The sequence below is a fragment of the Dendropsophus ebraccatus genome, chromosome 1 (assembly GCF_027789765.1).
Source record: "Dendropsophus ebraccatus isolate aDenEbr1 chromosome 1, aDenEbr1.pat, whole genome shotgun sequence".
Lineage (NCBI taxonomy): Eukaryota > Metazoa > Chordata > Amphibia > Anura > Hylidae > Dendropsophus > Dendropsophus ebraccatus.
Window position 1 is genome coordinate 139103080 of NC_091454.1, and position 22027 is coordinate 139125106.

General features: G+C 45.4%; 1 protein-coding gene across 1 annotated transcript in view; it reads left to right on the plus strand.

Moving 5' to 3' along the window:
* The window catches only part of LOC138783342 (uncharacterized), a 39338-nt gene that overhangs the window by 11965 nt on the left and 5346 nt on the right, over nt 1–22027 (plus strand). Inside the window, exons 2-5 of the mRNA XM_069957937.1 lie at nt 189–282; nt 544–642; nt 18900–19007; nt 21356–21451. Of these exons, the coding sequence (XP_069814038.1) occupies nt 189–282; nt 544–642; nt 18900–19007; nt 21356–21451 (397 nt within the window). The remainder of the gene's footprint in view (nt 1–188; nt 283–543; nt 643–18899; nt 19008–21355; nt 21452–22027) is intronic.

The following is a 22027-nucleotide window of genomic DNA, read 5'->3' on the forward strand; positions in this document are numbered from 1 at the left end:
CTTATTGTTCTTATTACATGGTATTTTTTATTTATGATCAATAAAGATTTATTTTATTATATGTTGGGCACAGCATGTTTCTTTGTAGGTGATTTCTGTTTTACAGTAGTTGAACTGGTAAAAGGCCTGTAATATTTTTAGTGCCATTCCATCCATATTTTCTCATTGTTCCTTTTTACCACACTCAGGTCATATGTTGTGAGGGAAAAAAACAAAAACATGCAAGTAATTGGAAATGTAAATGGGAGCATGGATGGTACCAGCTTTGAGCCCCCTCATCAGGTAAGACTGTTTGAACCTGTAGAACCTTTGGATAGCATAAGATGACTAATTGACTTGTGTATTTTGCATCAGTATATGTAAGCCAAAAGTAGGATCGGGTCCAATACAATGCATATGTGGAGATTTTTACAACTCCTAAATAAACCAGTATAATAATAATAATAATAATAATAATAATAATAATAATAAAATTAGTTCTGTTGCCAAACATGGTGTGAACAAAGCCTCAGGTGATTAATGGATGTGACTTATCTCTTGCAGTTTGGGAACACACATCTACATTATGCAGCACATGCTGGCAGTATAGATGAAGTTCATAGGCTGATAAAGGATGGATATAGTGTTCTAAGCAGAAATGCGGTATGTATGGTTACAGTTGTTGGCTGGGTTCACACTATGTTTTTTGCAATCCTTTTTTTTTTCATCCATTTTTGCAAAAACAAACAACAGATTGAAAAACTGATGCATTTGTGTGCATCCTTTTTGATCTTTTCTTCTATTGACTTCCATTACAAAAAAAAACCAGATACTTTTTTTGATGCATTTTGTTTTAATAATGGTAGTCAATGGAAAAACGGATCACATATGCATCCGTTTTCCATCTGTTTTTTAGCAAAAATGGATGAAAAAAACGGATTTCAAAAAGTAGTGTGAACCCTTAAAAAACCTTTAATTTTTTTTTTTTTAAATATGTGTCTTAAATAAATCTAGCTGGCACATTTCTGAGGTGCATTAAAAAAGGACTCCTACAAAATGTGAAAAAAAAACCCAGGAAGGGTGAGACGATAATAATGAAGTTATACTTACTAATACTTACAGCCACAGCGCCACCAGCTCCAGTTTTCTTCTAGTTATTGTGCCGACACATGGAACACCTCTACAGTCACTGACTGGCAGAGCGGGTAGTGCCTGCGAGGTCGTAATGACACAGCAACTAGAAGAAAACTGGAGATCAGAGGCTGACAGTAAAGTGGCGACGCTGTAGGGGTACAGGGACAGGTAAGTATAACTTTATTATAATAAAAATATACACTACATGAAGGGACCCTGCTTTGTGTAGTGCTGTTAGAGCCCTGCAGTTCCTGACACAAGCGTTGGTGGCAGCTGTCAATCAACTAAAGTGAGTATATACTTAAAAACAATACATCTTTGTAAATAAAGTTATATTTAATATAATATAACTTTATGAAAGCAATGTATATGAAATAAATATTTTGTCTCCAGAGTACCCCTTTAAATAGGCACTGTCATTAAAAACAACTTAACATCCAATTAGCAAAAAACCAGGACACATAAATATCTTTAGAATAATTCTTTGTTTGTAGGTATTTTCTTTTGCAATGAAACTTTCACAAAAAACTACACAAACTTTCACAAAAAAGTACCGAACACAAAAAAGTAATAATCAAAATAACAGATATCACCACAGTGCTCAGGAGTAGGAGAATCCGTTGTTCACGCCGTAGCGCTGGTGAACTCCATTCCTGTCTGAAGACTCTCACTCTTCACAGTGAGAGTGAAAGGGGGCGGACCCCCAAAACGTAGCAAGACGTGTTTCGTCATCTTACGTCCTGTGAAGAGTGAGAGTCTTCAGGCAGGAATGGAGTTCACCAGCGCTACGGCGTGAACAACGGATTCTCCTACTCCTGAGCACTGTGGTGATATCTGTTATTTTGATTATTACTTTTTTGTGAAAGTTTCATTGCAAAAGAAAATACCTACAAACAAAGAATTATTCTAAAGATATTTATGTGTCCTGGTTTTTTGCTAATTGGATGTTGAGTTTGCCCAGTGAAGCAGTTGGGCTCGGGACTATTCACACACAGTGCGATTAGGCATGACTACTTTTAATTTTTGGATTAAAAACAACTTTGCATATTTGGATAAAGGCATCCATATCTAACATATTTGTTAACATAACACATAATTCATTTAATTTAAAAACAAAATGTTTTCTTTTGTTATAATATTGGCTTCTAGGTATGTCAATATGTTTGTCTTGTAGCAAGTGTAGGGTTCAGGCAGGGGCGTAGCTAATGTCTCTTGGGCCCTGGTGCAAGAGGTCAACTTGGGCCCCCCCTTCCTCGATGCTATTGGTGTATCTCAAGACCAATATTACCAATAATACCAGTATATAGGAAATATAATCACCATACATATTACCGCCATACTGTTACTAACCAAATCCTGTATACTGAGATCAATATTGCCAATAATACCAGTACACAAGGGGCAAATATTATATAGTCGTATAGAGGTAGCCCCAAGCTCTACACAGGTTCTATACACCATATACTGTACATTACCGTGCAGTTATATCAGGTGACTTACAGGGGACGTCTTTTCTGATCAGAGTTCTTCCCTTTTAATTTTCTTCTCCATCCGTCCTGGGCCATTATGAGAACTTCTCGGAGCCACAAATACACAGAATCTGCCAGACAGACATATTAGGCTCCTCACTCTGGCACCATCCTCATCTCTCTACAAACTGCACATATGTATTGGCCCCATTACACCCTTCATTTAGTGGGTAGGCTGACTGTATGTGACCCCCCTTATAGTATATGCCCCCCTCTGTGTGGTCCACTATAGTACATGCCCTATTGTATACACCCCCGTGTAATCCCTCTTTTAGATGCCCCCCCCCGTGTTATACTACTACCCCTTTCATCCTCCTGCCCCTCATCCTCATACTACAACCACCTCCATCATAATACTACTACCCCTTCATCCTCCTGCCCCTCCATCATCATACTACTACCCATTTTATCCTCCTGCTCCTCCATCTTTATATTACTACCCCCTTTATCCTCCTCCATCATCATACTAATACCCCTTCATCATCCTCCTGCCCTTTCATCATCATACCACTACACCCTTCATCATCCTCTTGTTCCTTCATCATCATACCACTACACCCTTCATCATCCTCTTGTTCCTTCATCATCATACCACTACACCCCTCATAATCCTCTTGTCCTTCATCATACCACTTCACCCCTCATCATCCTCTTGTTCCTTCATCATCATACCATTAAACCCTTCATCATCCTCTTGACCTTCATCATACCACTACACCCCTCATTATCCTCTTGTTCCTTCATACCACTACACCCCTCATCATCCTCTTACTCCTTCATACCACTACCCCCCTCATCATCCTCTTGTCCTTCATCATCATACCACTACACCCCTCATCATCCTCTTGTTCCTTCATACCACTACACCCTTCGTCATCCCCTTGTTCCTTCAGCATCATACCACTACACACCTCATCATCCTCTTACTCCATCATACCACTGCACCCCTCATCATCCTCTTGTTCCTTCATCATATCACTACCCCCCTCATCATTCTCTTGTCCTTCATCATCATACCACTACACCCCTCATCATCCTCTTGTTCCTTCATACCACTACACCCCTTATCATCCTCTTGTTCCTTCATCATACCACTACCCCCCTCATCCTCCTCCTGTTCTTTCATCATCATACTACTACACCCTTCATCATCTTGTTCCTTCATCATCATACCACTACACTAGAGATGAGCGAACGTTGTATTTGATCAGCTGGGGCTGCTGAACTTGGATAAAGCTCTAAGGTTGTCTGGAAAACATGGATACAGCCAATGACTATATCCATGTTTTCCACATAGCCTTAGGGCTTTATCCAAGTTCAGCAGCCACTGCTAATCAAATGCTGAACGTTCAGGTTCGGATCAACTCGAGCATGCTCGAGGTTCACTTATCTCTACACTACACCCTTCGTCATCCTCTTGTTCCTTCATCATAACACTACCCCCCACATCATCCTCTTGTTCCTTTATCATCATACCACTACACCCCTCATCATCCTCTTGTTCCTTTATCACCACACTACACCCCTCATCATCCTCTTACTCCATCATACCACTACACCCTTCATCATCTTGTTCCTTTATCATCATACCACTACACCCCTCATCATCCTCTTGTTCCTTCATCACCACACTACACCCCTCATCATCCTCTTACTCCATCATACCACTACACCCCTCATCATCCTCTTGTTCCTTTATCATCATACCACTACACCCATCATCTGTATTTAAAACAAAAAACGCTATATTCACCTGCATGGTTTCCCAGCACTCCTGTCCCTGCTTGCATGAACAATGCCACCCGTGCTGTGTCCAGTTAACCCCCCAGCATCCCCCATGTGTCCAGTTACCCCCCCAGATCCCCCTTGTGTCCAGTTTACCCCCCCAGCTTCCCCCATGTGTCCAGTTAACCCCCAGATCCCCCATGTGTCCAGTTAACCCCCCGCATCCCCCATGTGTCTAGTTAACCCCTCCCGATCCCCCATGTGTCCAGTTAACCCCCCCAGCATCCCTCATGTGTCCAGTTAACCCCCCCGGCATCCCCCATGTTTCCAGTTAAACCCCCCAGCATCCCCCATGTGTCCAGTTAACCCCCCCAGCATCCCCCATGTGTCCAGTTAACCCCCCAGCATCCCCCATGTGTCCAGTTAACCCCCAGCATCCACCATGTGTCCAGTTAACCCCCCAGCATCCCCCATGTGTCCAGTTAACCCCCCAGTATCCCCCATGTGTCCAGTTAACCCCCCAGCATCCTCCATGTGTCCAGTTAACCCCCCCAGCATCCCCCATGTGTCCAGTTAACCCCCCAGCATCCCCCATGTGTCCAGTTAACCCTCCCCAGCATCCCACATGTGTCCAGTTAACCCCCCAGCATCCTCCATGTGTCCAGTTAACCCTCCCCAGCATCCCCCATGTGTCCAGTTAACCCCCCAGCATCCCCCATGTGTCCAGTTAACCCTCCCCAGCATCCCACATGTGTCCAGTTAACCCTCCAGCATCCTCCATGTGTCCAGTAAACCCCCCTGCATCCCCCATGTGTCCAGTTAATCCCCCCAGATCCCCCATGCTGTCCAGTTAACCCCCTAGCATCCTACATGTGTCCACTTAACCCCCCCAGCGTCCCCCATGTGTCCAGTTAACCCCCCAGCATACCCCATGTGTACATAACAACATCACCTGCTGCTGTCAATGCTGTTGTGCAGCTCTGGTGGCTTAGGGAAGGAGCTGAGTGTATGTGGATGTCGGCCGGTGGCTAAAGTACGGAGGTGACAGTCCTGCTCCACCCGGGCGGGGGGGATGTCGGCCAAGGTGGCTGAGGGATCGGATCCTGTGGTAGTCGGATGCTGTTGGCCCGGGCAGCAGATGCTACGTGTCCTGCTCCACGGAGGAGGGTTTGCCGTCGGCTCCGGTGGCAGAGGGAAGGAGGGGGTCACCTCAAGTACTACCTGCTATTGCTCCCCTCAAATGCATTGGGCGGTCTCTCCCTCATCGCGCAGGCCAGAGTTTGTCATGTCTGGTCTAGAACAAAGAAAGTTTAACCATCAGCACAAAAGTGGATTCTTTACTGTAAGAGCAGTGAGACTGTGGAACTCTCTGCCACATGATGTTGTCATGGCTTACTTGCTAAACAAGTTCAAGGGGGGGGGGGGTGGATGCTTTTCTTTAAAAAAATAATATTATTAGTTATGGGCACTAGATTTCATGTGATAGGATGTTGATCCAGGGATTATTCTCATTGCCATTAGGAGTCGAAAAAAGAATTTTTCTTCCTGTGATAGGGCAATTGGCATCTTGTGATGGTGGGTTTTGCCTTCCTCAGGATCAACATGGGTTATAGGTTGAACTTGATAGACTTAACTATAACAAATTACACACAGAAAGCAAAGTGTTTTTTTTTTTTATGAAGCGAATTACAAATATGTTAGATATTGATGTCTCCAAATATGCAAATTAGTTTTTTATGATGGTGCCGCTTTAAGGTTGGGAAACATATTTTTTTCAGTACCGATAGAAATATATTTTTTTCCTATGTGTTTCTGTTTGCGGAAAAAGTTTGATCCTTTATAAGAACCATTTTTGGGGTACATATTAAATCATAAAAAAAAGCTGCTAAAAATGTAAAAAAAAAACCAACTAACCTGCAATTCTACTGTTGTACTGTGCATTTTTCCTCTCTCCTTTTACCTTGCAGTAAAAATAGCATCTTATCTTTATTCTGTGGGTCAGGTATATACAGCAATACCAAATTTGTGTAGATTTTTCTTTATATTTTATGATTTATTTTTTTTTCATATTCAAAGAGATTTATTAAAGTTTTTCAGAAATACAAAGATATCAACACAGTATGTAAGATAGACAAAAAGGACTTTTACAGCCTAATGTGAACAAAGAAACATCCTGGATGCATACCTCCCAACTTTTGCAAAGAGCAAAGAGGGACATGTGCGCCGCGGTCCCCATAGCCACGCCCCCATAGCGACCCTCCATAGCCACGCCCCATAGCAACCCTCCATAGCCATGCCCCCATAGCAACCCTCCATAGCCACTCCCTTACAGTGACCACATGTTGCTGACTGAATAGTGCCCTATACAGTATCCAATCCCCCCAAAAATGCCCTATATAGTATCCAATCCCCCATTATAGTGCCCCACATAGTATCCAATGCCCCCATTTAGTGACCAACATAGTATCCAATCCCCCATATAGTGCCCCACATAGTGTCCAATCCCCCACATAGTGCCCCACATAGAATCCAATCCCCCCAATAGTGCCCCACATAGAATCCAATCCCCCACATAGTAGCCAATCCCCCACATAGTGCCCCGTATAGAATCCAATCCCCCACATAGTGCCCCACATAGTATCCAATGTCCCCATATAGAGCCCCACATAGTAGCCTATGCCCCCATATAGTGCCCCACATAGTAGCCAATCCCCATATAGTGCCCCACATAGTAGCCAATCCCCCCATATAGTGCCCCACATAGTAGCCAATCCCCATATAGTACCCCACATAGTAGCCAACCCCCCCATATAGTGCCCCATATAGTAGCCAATCCCCCCATATAGTGCCCCACATAGTAGCCAATCCCCCCATATAGTGCCCACATAGTAGCCAATCCCCATATAGTGCCCCACATAGTAGCCAATCCCCCCATATAGTGCCCCACATAGTATCCAATCCCCTCATATAGTGCCCCACATAGTAGCCAATGCCCCATATAGTGCCCAACATAGTAGCCAATCCCCCATATAGTGCCCCACGAATTATCCAATCCCCCCATATAGTAGCCAATCCCCCATATAGCGCCCCACAGAGTAGCCAATCCTCCCATTAGTGTGGCCCCAGCGGAAAAAAACAATAGCCAATGCCCCCAAATATGCCCCACATAGTAGCCAATCCCCCATATAGTGCCCCACATAGTAGCCAATTCCCCATATATGCCCCACATAGTAGCCAATGCCCCCAAATATGCCCCACATAGTAGCCAATGCCCCCAAATATTCCCCACATAGTAGAAAATGCCCCCATATAGTGCCCCTTATAGTAGCCAATGCCCCATATAGTGCCCCACATAGTAGCCAATCGCCCATATAGTGCTACACATAGTAGCCAATCCCCCATATAGTGCCCCACATATTATCCAATCCCCCATATAGTAGCCAATCCCCCATATAGCGCCCCACAGAGTAGCCAATCCTCCCTTTGGTGTGGCCCCACCGGAAAAAACAATAAACCAGTAACTCACCTGTCCTCCGATTCCAGCAGCTCCTCTCCCAGCAGAGCGCGCACTCCCGTCATCCTCCGGGGCGGGCAGCGGGGTATACAGACACTGACTGTACCGGAAGTAATTAATGACAGAGGCTGCAGGTCACTTCCGGCACACTCAGTATCTCTGTCCCCCGCTGCCCGCCCCGGAGGATGACGGGAGTGCACGCTTTGCGGGGAGAGGAGCTGCTGGGACTGGAGGACAGGTGAGTTACTGGTTTATTGTTTTTTTCGCTGGGGCCACATATAATGCGGGACACGGGGGGCCGTTCCGGGACCGCGGGACAGAACCCCGAAAACGGGACTGTCCCGTGAAATCCGGGACGGTTGGGAGGTATGTGGATGACAATAGTCTGAAAGTAATCTGGCATCCCTAAGGACTAAGCAATTTGCAATACAACTAACAGTATTGTCATCCGAGTGAACAGATATATCACCGCAACTGTGCGGTGACAACAAGAAAGGTGTCTGGAGAAAACACAAAGAAGGGAGTAAGAGAAAAGTGAAAGGAAGAGAGGCCAATGCGATCCTCCGGGGGGCTACCAGAGGGGGGACAGAGACAGGCACTATCCTTGCGGTGTCCAAGAGTCCTGGGTCTAATTAGTAAGGGCACGGTAGTCAGGTGTCTGCAAGAACTCTGACCATGGGAGCCACAGTTTTGCTATCGGCCTCGCCTTCTCGTTAAATTCTGCGCAGAGCTCCTCCATCCTGGCTATCACTAACACCTCCTGAAACCAGTCTGTCATCGTAGGGCTATCCTTCGTTTTCCATCTCCTCGGAATGACCCTGTGCGCGGCTGTGAGGAGGTAACGCACTATAGATTTCCTATTCCATTGCACCGTGCCCGGTAGGACCAGCAACAGCAGGACAGTCAGGTCATCCCGCAGTCGAGTTCCCGTTATCTTCTGCACCACTTCAATCACCTTTGTCCAGAAGGGACGTAGGCGTTCACATGACCACCATATGTGCAGCATGGTTTCCACCTCTCGTTCACACCTCCAACAGGTATCAGGAACAACTGGATAGAAGGAATGTAACAGAGAAGGAACCCTGTACCATCGTGATAGTATTTTATAGTTTGTTTCCTGATACCGGGTGGAGACAGAGGACTTATGACAATACAAAAATGCTTTGTCCCACTCAGGCACTGTTTAGGTCTGAGAGCACTCCCCCTCCCATTAACTCTGGAAAGCAGGAACAGGTGGATTGGAAGCAGAAATAAGGAGGGCATATATCTGTGAGACTGTATGCGTAGGAGGAGAGCTAGCAGTACAGAGCTCCTCAAGGGGAGTCAGGGTTCTGTATAGGTTCAGAGCAGTTTTTTTGGCAGATTCAAAGTGCAGTAGCTGTCTGTAATATAATAAGGTGAGCGTGGTCGGTTCCGCAATCAGGCTATCGCATGGCTTCAGCGAAGACAGCGTCGACGCATGCCGAAAACAGGGAGGGGAAGGAAAGTGTGGGGCGAGGAAAGTCTCCGTCTCCAATCCTGGGGCAAAGTCCCTATTTCCAAGAAACATATATATGTAGATCAGCTCACCCCAGATAATTAATGGCGCATGCAGGTACACGAGTCTCCGGGTTTGGAGTGGAGCACGTGGAAATATATGCGGGCCGTGTCCCGTATCGGCAAATCCAACGTAGAAAGAGATTTTCCACAGCTCCTTAGGATAGTGCGAATTCTTTATTGGTACATATACGGTGAAATTAAAAACTGGTTAAAATCACGCCGACGCGTTGCGGAGGCAGCCCTCCTTAATCATGGCTAAGGCCATGATTAAGGAGGGCTGCCTCCGCAACGCGTCGGCGTGATTTTAACCAGTTTTTAATTTCACCGTATATGTACCAATAAAGAATTCGCACTATCCTAAGGAGCTGTGGAAAATCTCTTTCTACGTTGGATTTCCCTATTTCCAACCAGGGGGGTCAGCGGGCCATCCGCCGTAAACAGCGGAGCTTTAGAAAGTTGAGAGCGGAACATCGTGGTCGTTATTTATGAGACATAGGGAAGCAGAACAATCTGTGTCCGTAGCCACTGAGCTGGACTACTCCAGAGGATTGAGGAGAGAGGTAAGCGTGCTTGTGAAGCCTCCATTCGCACCCACACCTTAGTAGTACGATGATGGTACCAGTCCAAAACTGTAGTGGACACTGCCGCCAGGTAATAAAAGAATGGGTCCGGCAGGGCCAATCCACCTGAGTGTTTAGGCCTAGTCAGTGTGGACTTGGCTATTCTAGGCCTCCTCCCGCACCATATGAACCATGAAAAAAGTCTGGAGACCGCACCAAAGAACCGCTGAGGGAGAACCAGAGGGATCGTCTGAAAGAGGTACAGCAAGCGGGGGAGCAGATTCATCTTTATGATGTTGATTCTCCCTATCCAAGAAAATTCCTTCTTGTCCCATTTCAGCAGGTCCCCCCGAAATTGCTCCAAGAGCGGGGCAAAGTTGCAATCATAAAGTTGGGTGAGGTCTGCTGATACATGCACCCCTAAGTATTTAAAGGATTTGTTAGTCCAAGTAAAGGGTAAGGATCGTTTGAGTATGAGTAGAGTGGCTCGAGGGAGATTAAGGTGTAGAGCTATACATTTAGATAGGTTAAGTTTGTAATTACTATATCCACTATACGTTTGTAGTGTAGAGAGGAGGGCGGGAAGGAAGGTCTGAGGTTCAGACATATATACTAACAAGTCATCAGCGAAGGCCGAGCATTTTAAATGGTACGAGCCAACTTCAATCCCCCTTATCTCCACATTACTCCTGATAGCTTGCAAGAGGTGTTTCATCACCAGGACATATAGCAATGGGGACAGGGGGCAGCCCTGTCTCGTACCATTCCGTATAGAGAAGGGTTCTGACAAGGAGCCATTAATCCGCAGCTGCGCCCGTGGCATTGCGTATAATGCCATAATTTTGGATAATATTATCGGGCCCAGTCCCATCCCCCTAAGAACGCCCTCCATGAAGCCCCAATCCACCCGGTCAAAAGCCTTCTCGGCATCAAATGATAGTAGAACGCCAGGGGTTTTAGAGGCCTGGATTCTATGTATAATCGAGAAGGTCTTCAGGGTATTATCCCTCACTTCTCTCGCTGAAACCCACCCGACCTGGTCCGGGTGGATTAGGGGTCCGAGGAGGGGCGCCATACGAAGGGCCAGCAGCTTAGCATACAGCTTCGCGTCCGTATTGATGAGTGAAATGGGCCTGTAGCTCGGGCATAAATTGGGATCTTTACCCTCTTTTGGAATGACCGTGACGTACGCTAATTTGAAAGAGGGGGGCACTGGGGAGTCCGTAGAGATGGCATTGAACACGGAGAGAAGGCGTGACGACAACTCTGTGCGGAGTATTTTATAAAATTTAGAAGTGTAACCGTCCGGTCCCAGGCTTTTACCCGGCGGGACGGAGTCAATGGCCGTGGCTAATTCCATGGGACAGAATGGTTCTTCAAGTGCCGTCAACATCTCCTGGGGCAGCTTAGGTAGCGATGTTTGTGCCAGGAAGGACTTGAGAGCCTCTGGTGTTGCAAGAGTGGGTCGGGGAAGAGAATATAATTTAGAGTAATATGTGCGGAAAGCCTCTAGTATCTCAGATGTAAGGTATGTCAGCCTCCCCGCATCTCGCTTCACAGAGGGGATATGCAATGAGGCCCTCTTATCTCTTAAGGCCCTAGCTAGTAGCCTACCCGACGTGTCCCCCCATTCATAGAATCTGCCTAAACCAATTATGCTTATGCTGTAGTAGCAGTTTGAACTCCTGCCGTGTCTTGATGAGAGCTCTGTGAGTGTCCTCGTCCATAGTTGCCTTGTGTTTTGTCTCTAGATCATGTAGCTCTGCAAGCAGCTTTTGTAGCTTCAGCACAGCTGCCTTTTTCAAAAACACCTATAAATCTAGGACCCAAACAATCATGTAAAAGACCATATCTGTTGTCCCCATATGTCACCCAGACCAAACTACACCAATAGTACACATGGGGAACCCAAAATGAGAATTAATAAAATCCAAGATCTAATATTGTCAAAAGATGTAAGTTTATTAAGTCAATCACAGAAAACAACATTAAAAACAAGACCTGGGGAGGTGGGAGACCAAGTTGCCGGGACAAATAAATATAAAGTGCTAGTACATCCAGAAAATGTTTGTAAAATTTATAATTCATCCAGCATAACGTGCATGATAAAGTGACAGTGCCAATTGCTACAGTACGCTGATAAGAATCACATGTAAACAGACAAGTCCATATGGATGACAAGTAATTACCAATCTGTATCCAAGGTCCCAGTACACTGGTCCCCCACTTCACACTCCAACGCAGTTTCGCTCTCCAAGCTTCGTCAGGGAGTAATGAGGTGGAGGTCCAGAGATCTTATATACACATCCGGTAACAGAGATAGGCCGTATGAAATATAAAACACCTGGGCCGCATATTACCTGGCGATCCACTAGCAATACGCGCGCCACGCCGCGGGCCCGCCGGGCGGAAGCGGAAATGACGTCAGGCGTGATGACGCCGTTCGGCAAACCCGCTCACCGCCCGGAGTCCCGAGGCACCCCGCGCATGCGCACGGGATCGCACACGACCCGGCGGCCATCTTGAATGTGGGAACCAGTGTGGGCAATGAGTAACACATACCAATACATAGGTACCAAGCACAATAATGGATATGAAGTGCTCTAAGTGCAGATAAATGAATAAATACATTAATGCCTAAACAAACACTAAGTCATGAATGAAATAAAGTGATGAGTGCAAAAGAAACCAAAAACAAACAAAAAAATTAATGAAAACAAACAACCATGCAAAAATAAAAAAGTGCCAGGTGCAAGTGCAGGTGCAAATAGTGCAAATAAAGTGCCATTGATAAACATACAATAAATCGATATATAATATGCATACCAGGGAAATTATAGTGTATAAAAAAGAAATGCGTAGGATAAAAAGATATGTGTGAATGATCAAAAGATAATGCTAGATGTGTATGATGTAGTGCTAAAGTGTTGACTAAAAATATATGTGTAGAAGTGTGGCCATAAGTGTTATACATTACAATCATAAGTGCACTAGTCATAAATAAAATGTGCTCACCGTATGTGTGTGTCACTATACCAAAAAGCGCCCAGCTATATGAAGAAAATGTGGTTCCTACCCCTATACAGAGTATGTGTATCTATATATGTATGTTATATCAAACCCTGGACCCCAAGTATAACAGGTCTTTTTCAGCCCCGTGCTTGATCAAGACTCACCGCAGGACGCACTTCAGAGCTTACCATTGGGTCTGAACCGATGTGGGGTCAGTAGCATGGTCTAGATTAAAATTAGCAACAGTGGTTTTAAGCTCTGCCAAACACAGCGCATCTGAGAGAAGGGATTCGTTAAGTTTCCATGTGAAAGACCGGGGGGAGTCAGTTGCAAACGAGTGCAGTGTACCGGAGCATGGTCAGAGCTGATTATATTGCCTATGGACGAGGACACTACCCGCGGCAGAAGGTGGTGGCTAGTGATAATATAGTCAATACGGCTATAAACCTTGAGAACAGTGGAGTAATATGAGTAGTCTCGGTCTTCCAAGTGGAGCAGTCTCCATGCATCACATAGTTGTGAGGTGGACAAAGATTTACAGATTCTGTTAATTTTGTTGTACGAGTAGGAGGAGTGTCCAGAAGAGGTGTCAATCTGTGGGTTCAAAGGGACGTTCAGATCCCCACATAGAACAATGTCGCCTTATGCGAACACCGTAAGGGCGTCCAGCGTTTTTGCAAGGAAAGTGTGTTGTCCCTGATTGGGTACATAAATAGAAGCAATCGTGAACTGCTGTCCTCGAATGGAGCACCGTACAAAGAGATACCTAGCTTCTGGATCCTCCTCCACCTCCTGGACTGTACATGGCAGGGATTTGTGTATGAAGATAGCAACTCCCTTCGTTCTGCCAAGCGAGTTGCTACTGTGTAACCAGGCCGGGAAGTACCTGTTCTGAAAAGAAGGGACCTTGGACTTTAAAAAGTGAGTCTCCTGCAGACAGTATTTTGGTGCCCATTTTGTGCATAGAATACAAAACCTGGGATCTTTTCTCTGGGATATTGACCCCCTGTACTTTCAGGGAGGTGATTTTCACAGATTCCATGTCTTGACATGTAGGCACAAAGCGGGCGTACAAGAGAAAAGAGAATACGGTGAAAAGAGGACCGCACTGGCCAAAGAGAGGAAGAAGAGGAAAGAGCAAATAAAGTAACAAAAAGAAAAAGCTAAACCCAAGAATAGGTAGCTCAAAGACTAATACGGCAGCCTTCAGGTGTACTTAAGTAGTGGTACACAACCAACTAGCAACTATTGGGGGGTAGTGCTAGGAACACAGCTATATGAAAGAAACTAAAACCATAGAATTATGTAACCGCTAATGGCGTATAAGATAAGCTAAGTAAATGGGGTGTATGAAAAGTATGAGTATACACATGTTATTCCAATGGGCAACTATAACAATGGCAGGGCTAACAGTCACATCAGCCAGACATCAAGAGTAGGAAGTCTCACGTAGCCTGGTGCATCTCAGCTCTCTACATCAGATCTCGAACCAGATCTGTGGCGCCTCCTTGGGCGCTGCGGCCTCGGGGAGTAGCTCGGTGGGCTCGATCGCCGCAATGATGTGGCTGGTATCGGGGCCGGGGTGAAGGGATCTCTCAGAGTGGCTTCCCAGTCCGGCAGGGCAACCAATCGGGAGGGTTCTTCTGGATAAGTCAGGGAACAGGGACAGTTTGGCTCCGTCAAAGTCTATTTCCCTGACCATTCTTTTGCATAATGCGCTTCTTCACGGCATAATAGTGCACACGACAGATAACGTCCCTGGGTCTGGAGGGGTCTGCACTCTGAGCGCGAAGGGCCCTATGGGCACGATCAGTTTCGATGCGGGAGTGTTGCGGTCCTCCCAGCAGGGTCGGGATGAGGTCAGGCGCCCGTGTGGCTTCCGGAAGGCCTCGTAGCCGTATATTATTACGCCTGTTCCTATTTTCTAGGTCGTCCAAGTGTGAAATCAAATGTTGCTGCGATGTCTGGGATATCAGAGTCTCTTGCATAGTAGAAACTGTGTGCTGCACGGACATTCTGAAAGTCTCAAGATCCTGTACTTTGCTTTGCAATGATACAATGTCCGCCTGTACAACTCCCAGATCCTGTCGCCATGCGGATTTCAGATCAGCAGCAAGGGAAACCTGGTCGTTCTTAGAGGTGAGAAAGGTCAGGAGAGCCTGCAGCTCAGGATGTCCCTGTAAAATCGCTGCTGCATCACTGCTTGGTATAGGGACAATAGGAGCAGTGCTACGCTGGGGCAGCGCTGGTGATGCTGCCGTGTTTGCAGGGCCACCCATATTCATCATGTCTGGCTAAGAGAATAATAGTTGGGACATGGCAGGCAGAGCACCAGGGGTATCAGGCACCTGTCCAGTGGTGGGACTGTCCTGTAGGGCCACGGTGCCATAGCAGGGGTCCTTATCTGCTAGAGCTGACATTGTGCTGGTGGAAGTGCACTGGGGTGAGCAGACTGCAGGGGCCACTGTATGAGCCTGTACTGGCTGGTTAGCAGCTGGAGGGGGATGCAGAGCTCGTCGGGGGGGGGGATTTAGTACCTCCCAATCCCCACAGTGCGGTCTCTGATGTGGCACCTGGTGATGGCAGAGAGGCTGTCACTCTGGGGACTGCAGGGACAGAGCGGCTCTGGCGTGGCAATGGCTGCTCCCTCACTTCCGGTTCGGGACTCCGGGAGTATCGGCGGGGCCTTGGCAGCACAGCTCCGCGTTGCTGCTGGGAACCGTGGTCCGACCGGAGAGCTGCTGTGGGCCCAGGGGAGTCTGACCCATACCTCAGTGACCGCAAGCAGGGTTGCCGGGTCTCCTCCGTCTGCCCCGTCCTCCGTGTGGCGCGCTGCTGGGAAGGGAGGAAAGATGGCTGCTCCTCAGGCGTGCGGGCCTCGCTGCTCCCGGGTAAGTCCGCCAGCGGGGAGAAATAATTAAAGAGGGTCGCTCCCGGTGCTCTGGGTGTCTCTGGCTCCTGCCTCTTCTTTCTGGCCCGTTTCAGCCCCATGGGAAGGGAGAATCACCCCTCTTGCCTGCGGTTCTGGACGGAGCTAGCTTCAGCTGCGTCCTGCTTCCTGCATGGCTAGCCACGCCCCCCTATATTTTATGATTTTTTATTCCTTTATGTCTTATGTGCCTTAACTTTTTTTTTATTTCTCTAACAGGGAAGCTGTGTGATGGCTGTTTTTTGCAGGATGAATTTTAGGAATTATAGTTGCCATTTTGAAGTATAAAAATATTTTTTGTGTCATGTGAAAAACGGAATTCTACAATTTTCTCTTAACTTTTTTAATGCCACTTACAAAGTCATATCAGTAATGTGTTTACCCTGTTGCTTGAGCCGCTACGATCTTGGAGATGCCATATAGGTGTGTGCTTTAAAAAAAATAAAAAAATGTTACTCTTATTTTTTAACTCTCTGTTATGACTCATATAATGCTTTGTATTCAGTATACCAAAGCATTATTTTTCAAAAGTCAAGAGTAAAGAGAGTAGCGTTGCTCCCCATCCTGCTGTCAAACTGTTTCTATTCACATGATGAATGCGTTTTTGTGTCAGTGCAGGTTGCGGGAAGTTTAAAGGCAGGCATCTCTTCGGCCAGAGCCTAAGTACTGTGCTCGGGCCAGTGTTAAACTGGAGTACTAAGGGCCACCAGTAGAAATGATTTAGGTGGCCCACCAGTTAAGAACCTTAAGAACCATGTTTCATACTGTTGACACTGTTAGGCCTCTTTTACATAATAAAGTTCTTTGTGGACTAAAAACGTGGTTTATATTTGCCATTCTGCCTCTTCTAATCTTATCCTGGAGCAAAACTAGGAGGTAACGGCAAGGATATAAACACTGGGCAAAAGGGAAAGTCAGATACAAAGTCAGAATACCAGTAAAAGCAAAGCAGAACCAATACGGAACACTAAGGGGAAATCTGGGAAGCAGGGCAATGTTGGAAGAACAGCAAGGAAATGTGTGGTGTACCCCTGGAGTTGTTATATCGGAGGGACGGTCGGTCACTTGCTAGGTGTTGTAGTGTGACACCACTCCGGTGGTGGACGGCCGAGATACAGCCGGACCTTATTATGTTGTTACGTGACGCCAGTGCCAGGTGGGCACACAGGTGTGATGGCACGCCTGCTTTTAGGTGATAAGGCCGGGTGTACCCTTTTCCCCTGTGGTCAATGTCCTGCCGGGTTGCTACCGGGTCCCTTGGGATAATGTCACAGATGTTGTAGTCAAAGTTTGCCAGAGCGGTGTAATGACCCTCCCGGTAGTAGGACACGCCACCCACAGAAAGGGAAATTTTTCCCAAGGTTGCGGTGTATATGCGGTGTTGGTGGTGGTGAATGATCACAGACTCGGAGATAACGTTGAGTTGGGCACCAGGAAATACAAAAGGACTTCGATATACACTTGACAAAAGTTCCAATACAGACTTGAACATAAGACAACCAGATCTGTGAGATAAGTGCTGAGCAGGAGATAGTTGTGTCTGTAGAGTTGTGCTGAGGTAGAGTAGCAGAGTGGAGGATGCCGTGGGAGTCTCAACCCATGTAGAAATTTGCTCTGCCGGGATGTTGGAGGATATACTTGTAGAAGAAGAAGAAGAACACCTGTGCCTGTGTATTGACCTTTACTTTAGTCTTCACACCACCTTATGCCCCTAGTGTTGGCTGTACTGTACTAATGGGTGACAAAGGTCCCAGACCTTGTTACCTGGGCTGAGAGGAATGGTAAGGGTTTCCTGCTGACACCCGTGCTGCGAGATAGAGTTCATAGGCTTACTGCAACTTTGCTCCACCCGGATCAGTTCCTGGCTCTGTGGCTCTTTATTGGATACTGTCCTGCACTGTGACTTCTCCCAATCCACGTAAGGGAAAGTTGGTGACAGCGTGCTTTCCTGCATCCTATCCATGCGGGGCACTAGATAAGACTAAACTTCGGGGACCTGACAGAAAGCCAGGGCCTGGACAAGACTGCTGTGGAGAGCTATCCGGTTTGCGTCCTCTCTCCAAACTGTCCCGAACGAAAAGCTCTTGCTCCTCCTCCACCCACCCAAGGGACTAACTTCCTCTACTGTGTGTAGGGTGCGCTGTGATTGGGTGAAAAGAGTTCAATAGAAGAATAGAGAGAAGAGGTGATAGGAGAGAAGAAAGCAGGAATCCTACCGGTTCATAGATTGTGGTACACCTAAACACAATAACCCTTTGCAATCCTTCAGCTGTGCAGCTTCCATACATCATTATATAATACAACGACATCTAGTGGTCAACTGTTTATACTACTTTTACTATACTAGGACCACAAAAAATACAGACTTTTGTGAAGGTTGTGAAAAATAGTAACACCCCTAGTGGGATACCACAAATGCATGTGCTGTAATATGAGATCAACTACAGGCAGATTGTTCCCAGCAAGGTGCCTGTTTAAATCTGCCTCCAAACAGAGACCCCTAATAGGAGACCGGGTGATGGGCCAAACAGCTCAGGTGCCCAAGTCAGGTCTCCTGTCTTTTCATGCATTTATCTACTTTGCACTGAACATTTGATGTTCCCTTGAATTGAATTGATTACATTTACAGCTTTTACCCGTGGCATACTTTACTAGTTGACTGATTTTGGCTATGTTTGACGTGACATGTCTTGACTTGCCTAGTAAACCTTTTTACCTAGTTTACCTAGTTACTTGTTCTGCCTGTTCTTGTTCATATGGCATTACCACTTATAACATGCCTTACTGCATTTATCATGCTATGTCAGTATCTATTAGATGTGATTGTTTTTGCTTACTGGTCTGTTGTATGACTGTATAATGCCATGTGAAAATTCCAATAAAAAACAAGAAAAAATAATATTAAAGTACAGTGGAAAGAAATGTATGAAGGTGCACAAGTCTACTTAGTATACATGTATCTGTCATTTTCCTTACAGAGTGGGCTCACTCCTCTGCACATGGCAGCTTTTGGTGGAAATGTGCAAGTACTAGAAAAGCTTCTCTCTTCAAATTCAACCAGCATAATAAATATAAGGAGCATTAAGGTATGAGTAATAATTATATTTATTCCACCACTCACTAGCCACAATAGGGGACATTTACTATTGTTACGCTCCTGCTGTACAGCAGGAAGAAGGCGCAGATTTGCCTGCCGTTTCCTCCACTCAGGGGGCGCTGCAAGGTGGGGAGGGGGTGTGGTCTCCTCCTGCATCTGATTTATCATGACTGACGCCTGCTTGCAGACGTAAATCATGATACAAATCTACACCTACTGGAAGCAGGTGTAGACTTGTTCACAGGGACGGTTTGCTAAGAGGCGTGCGTCTCTTAGTAAATCTGGCTGGGAAAAAGGGGACAGGGCTTTATTTAAGTGTCCAAGGAAAACAATGATCCAGCATGTAGCGAAGAAAGTAGCCTTCATTTTCCAATTGCAGGTAAAAACATGTGAAACACCATAGTGCAGGGACCCCACAGCGCATGCGCACTCTTGCTCACTGATAACTCCACCCCACCACATTGCTTACTTAAATACCTTACAACCAGGTGCATTTCATTAATGTGGAGGTGAATAAATGAACACATGATGTGCTGTCAGTATTGCCACAAAACCTCAGCACATACATTTTACAAGATATATACAAAAAAAAACAATAAGAACATATGAGGACAACATATTAGAGAGATGAGAGGTGGACGAGATGATTATGAATTACATATTTACACATCAGAAAAAGCCAAATAATGAATACATGAGAAAATAAACAGCTGTAACTCTAAATACAATCCAAGTTTTAATAATGTCTATTTATACATGTATATAGTCAGCATTCCCATGTATCCATCCTACACTCCTCCAAGAACACACATGTACCTTCTAAATAAATATTATAACTAAACATGTGTGAAAATAGGAAAACAATAAGTTGTAAAGTCAGCAACTGCAAAAAATGTATATGTAAAACCGCTGTGCATTGCGTGTTATGTAAACAAGAGGCAAGGTTTATGAATACAAAGAAGATGAAACCAAACATACAGGGATGACAATAATATATGTATAACAAGAACTAGGAGGGCAAGAGTGCAAAGGGATGAAAACATGAAAACATGAGATTAATAATGAAATAATAATTCCCGACGTACATTTATGCCCTCCAGGGCTCGTGTCCCAAAGTAAATTGCCAAAAGGCTTCCCGATCCCGTAAATGTTTGTACATCACCACCTCTTGCTGATGGCACAATTTTTTCAATGCCATAAATTATGAAAGATTTACAGTTAGAATGGTGACAATTAATGAAGTGTAGTGATGCACCTGATTTATTTCTTAGTAGATTTCCGGTGATGTCATTGAGATGTTCCAGTGCACAAACTTTTAATTTTCTGCTGGTGCAACCGACATATTTTATGTTGCACATGGTACACTCAATGACATACACCACATACGTAGAATTACGTACACTTGTCTTGATAAATGTCCCCCACTGTGTCTTAATCCCCCTCCCAAGGACTTATAAAGTGAGGGTTCAGATCCTCTATCTCCTCCATTGCTAACAAGCCATAGACCAGCAATATCCCTATATCGTAAAAATGTATATACTTGTGCAAATTGGGCCTAAATCCCCAATTTTCCTTTACATATTGTAGCTATAGCATTAAAGGAATTTTCTCATGATAGCACGTTTTACTTCTGAGTTAGGGGAGATGAAGACAACAAACACCCCTGTGCAATAAGAAAAGTGTCAGAGCACTAGCTCTTAGCAGAGTGGCATCTTTCTCCGCAAACCTCTGTCCTGGGGTTGAACAGGAATTGCACACCCCACTGTAGTGAACATTTCAGTGCACCCCCCTTCATATTTCAGTAAAACAGGTGTAATAACTGATTGCAAGATATTTCTACTGCCTTTTAGGACGGGTTCACACAGTGTATGACAGCGGCCATTTTGTGACACGGCCTCTGTCTGTGAAGTTCACGCCGGCCAGTACGCCAGTATCGGCCGGATGAACTTCACTCCTTTTGAATTGGGATGTGGAGGGGCATTGGGGCGTGCCCACATTCCAAATCAGCATAGCAGACAATGTAAAGTGCGTCCGGAGCTGCACTTAACATTGTCTGCACTGTCCGTTTTGTCCGGCCACTATTAAATGTCATTTTTCTATGCGGCCGCATGAAATCCCGGCCGGTGTGTATACAGATTGTTTACACTCCGGCAGGGATTCCATAGGACACAATGTTATTTTAATTTTCTATAGATAGTGTCCGGTGTTGCAACGTCCGTTATTTATTGAAAAAAACAATGAATTAGAAAAATGTACCGTCATGTCATTGTGTCCTCCATTGGTAGTGGAGGTCTGCCAAGAAATAGCTGTAATGGATCCCTGTATAAACTATTATAGGACTCTACCCCCCTTCATGAAGCTGTTATTGGGGGAAGAATTGAAACGGTTAAACTTCTGATAGAAAAAGGAGCTGACACAAACCTCCAAAACCAGGTATGTTAGTTAAAAATAAAATAAAGCTTATGGTTGCTGTTTAAAGAATCCCTAACTTATCATATTCTTATCCTAATGCTGTCCTGTAATATCATAATGATAATGATAATTATTTTTGTGTGAAAAGCAAGTCTGCAAGTTGGTGAGAGGTCAGATGGTGGCTTATAGGGCATCTAAACTTCACTTCCTCTAAGAGATTTCCTTTCTAACTGAACAAGGACATCTAGCAGTTGGTCTTACTTCCCAATTCTGACCCAGCATTGTTCCCTCCTGTCTATGTACAGCCACAGCTTCCAAGGTTCTTTTTTCCTCATCGTAACATAAAATTTCCACTTGTTACAATATGTGCAAAATATGCCCATCAAAAGCCTGCAAAAAGCTGTGATCATATAAGCCATGAGAATTAGAGGTTCATTAACCCCAGCAAAACTGTGCACACATTAAATGGGTTATCCAGCGCTACAAAAACATGGCCACTTTTCCCCCTACTGTTGTCTCCAGTTGAGGTGTGGTTTGCAATTAAGCTCCATTTACTTCAATGGAACTGAGTTTCAAAACCCCACCCAAACTGGAGAC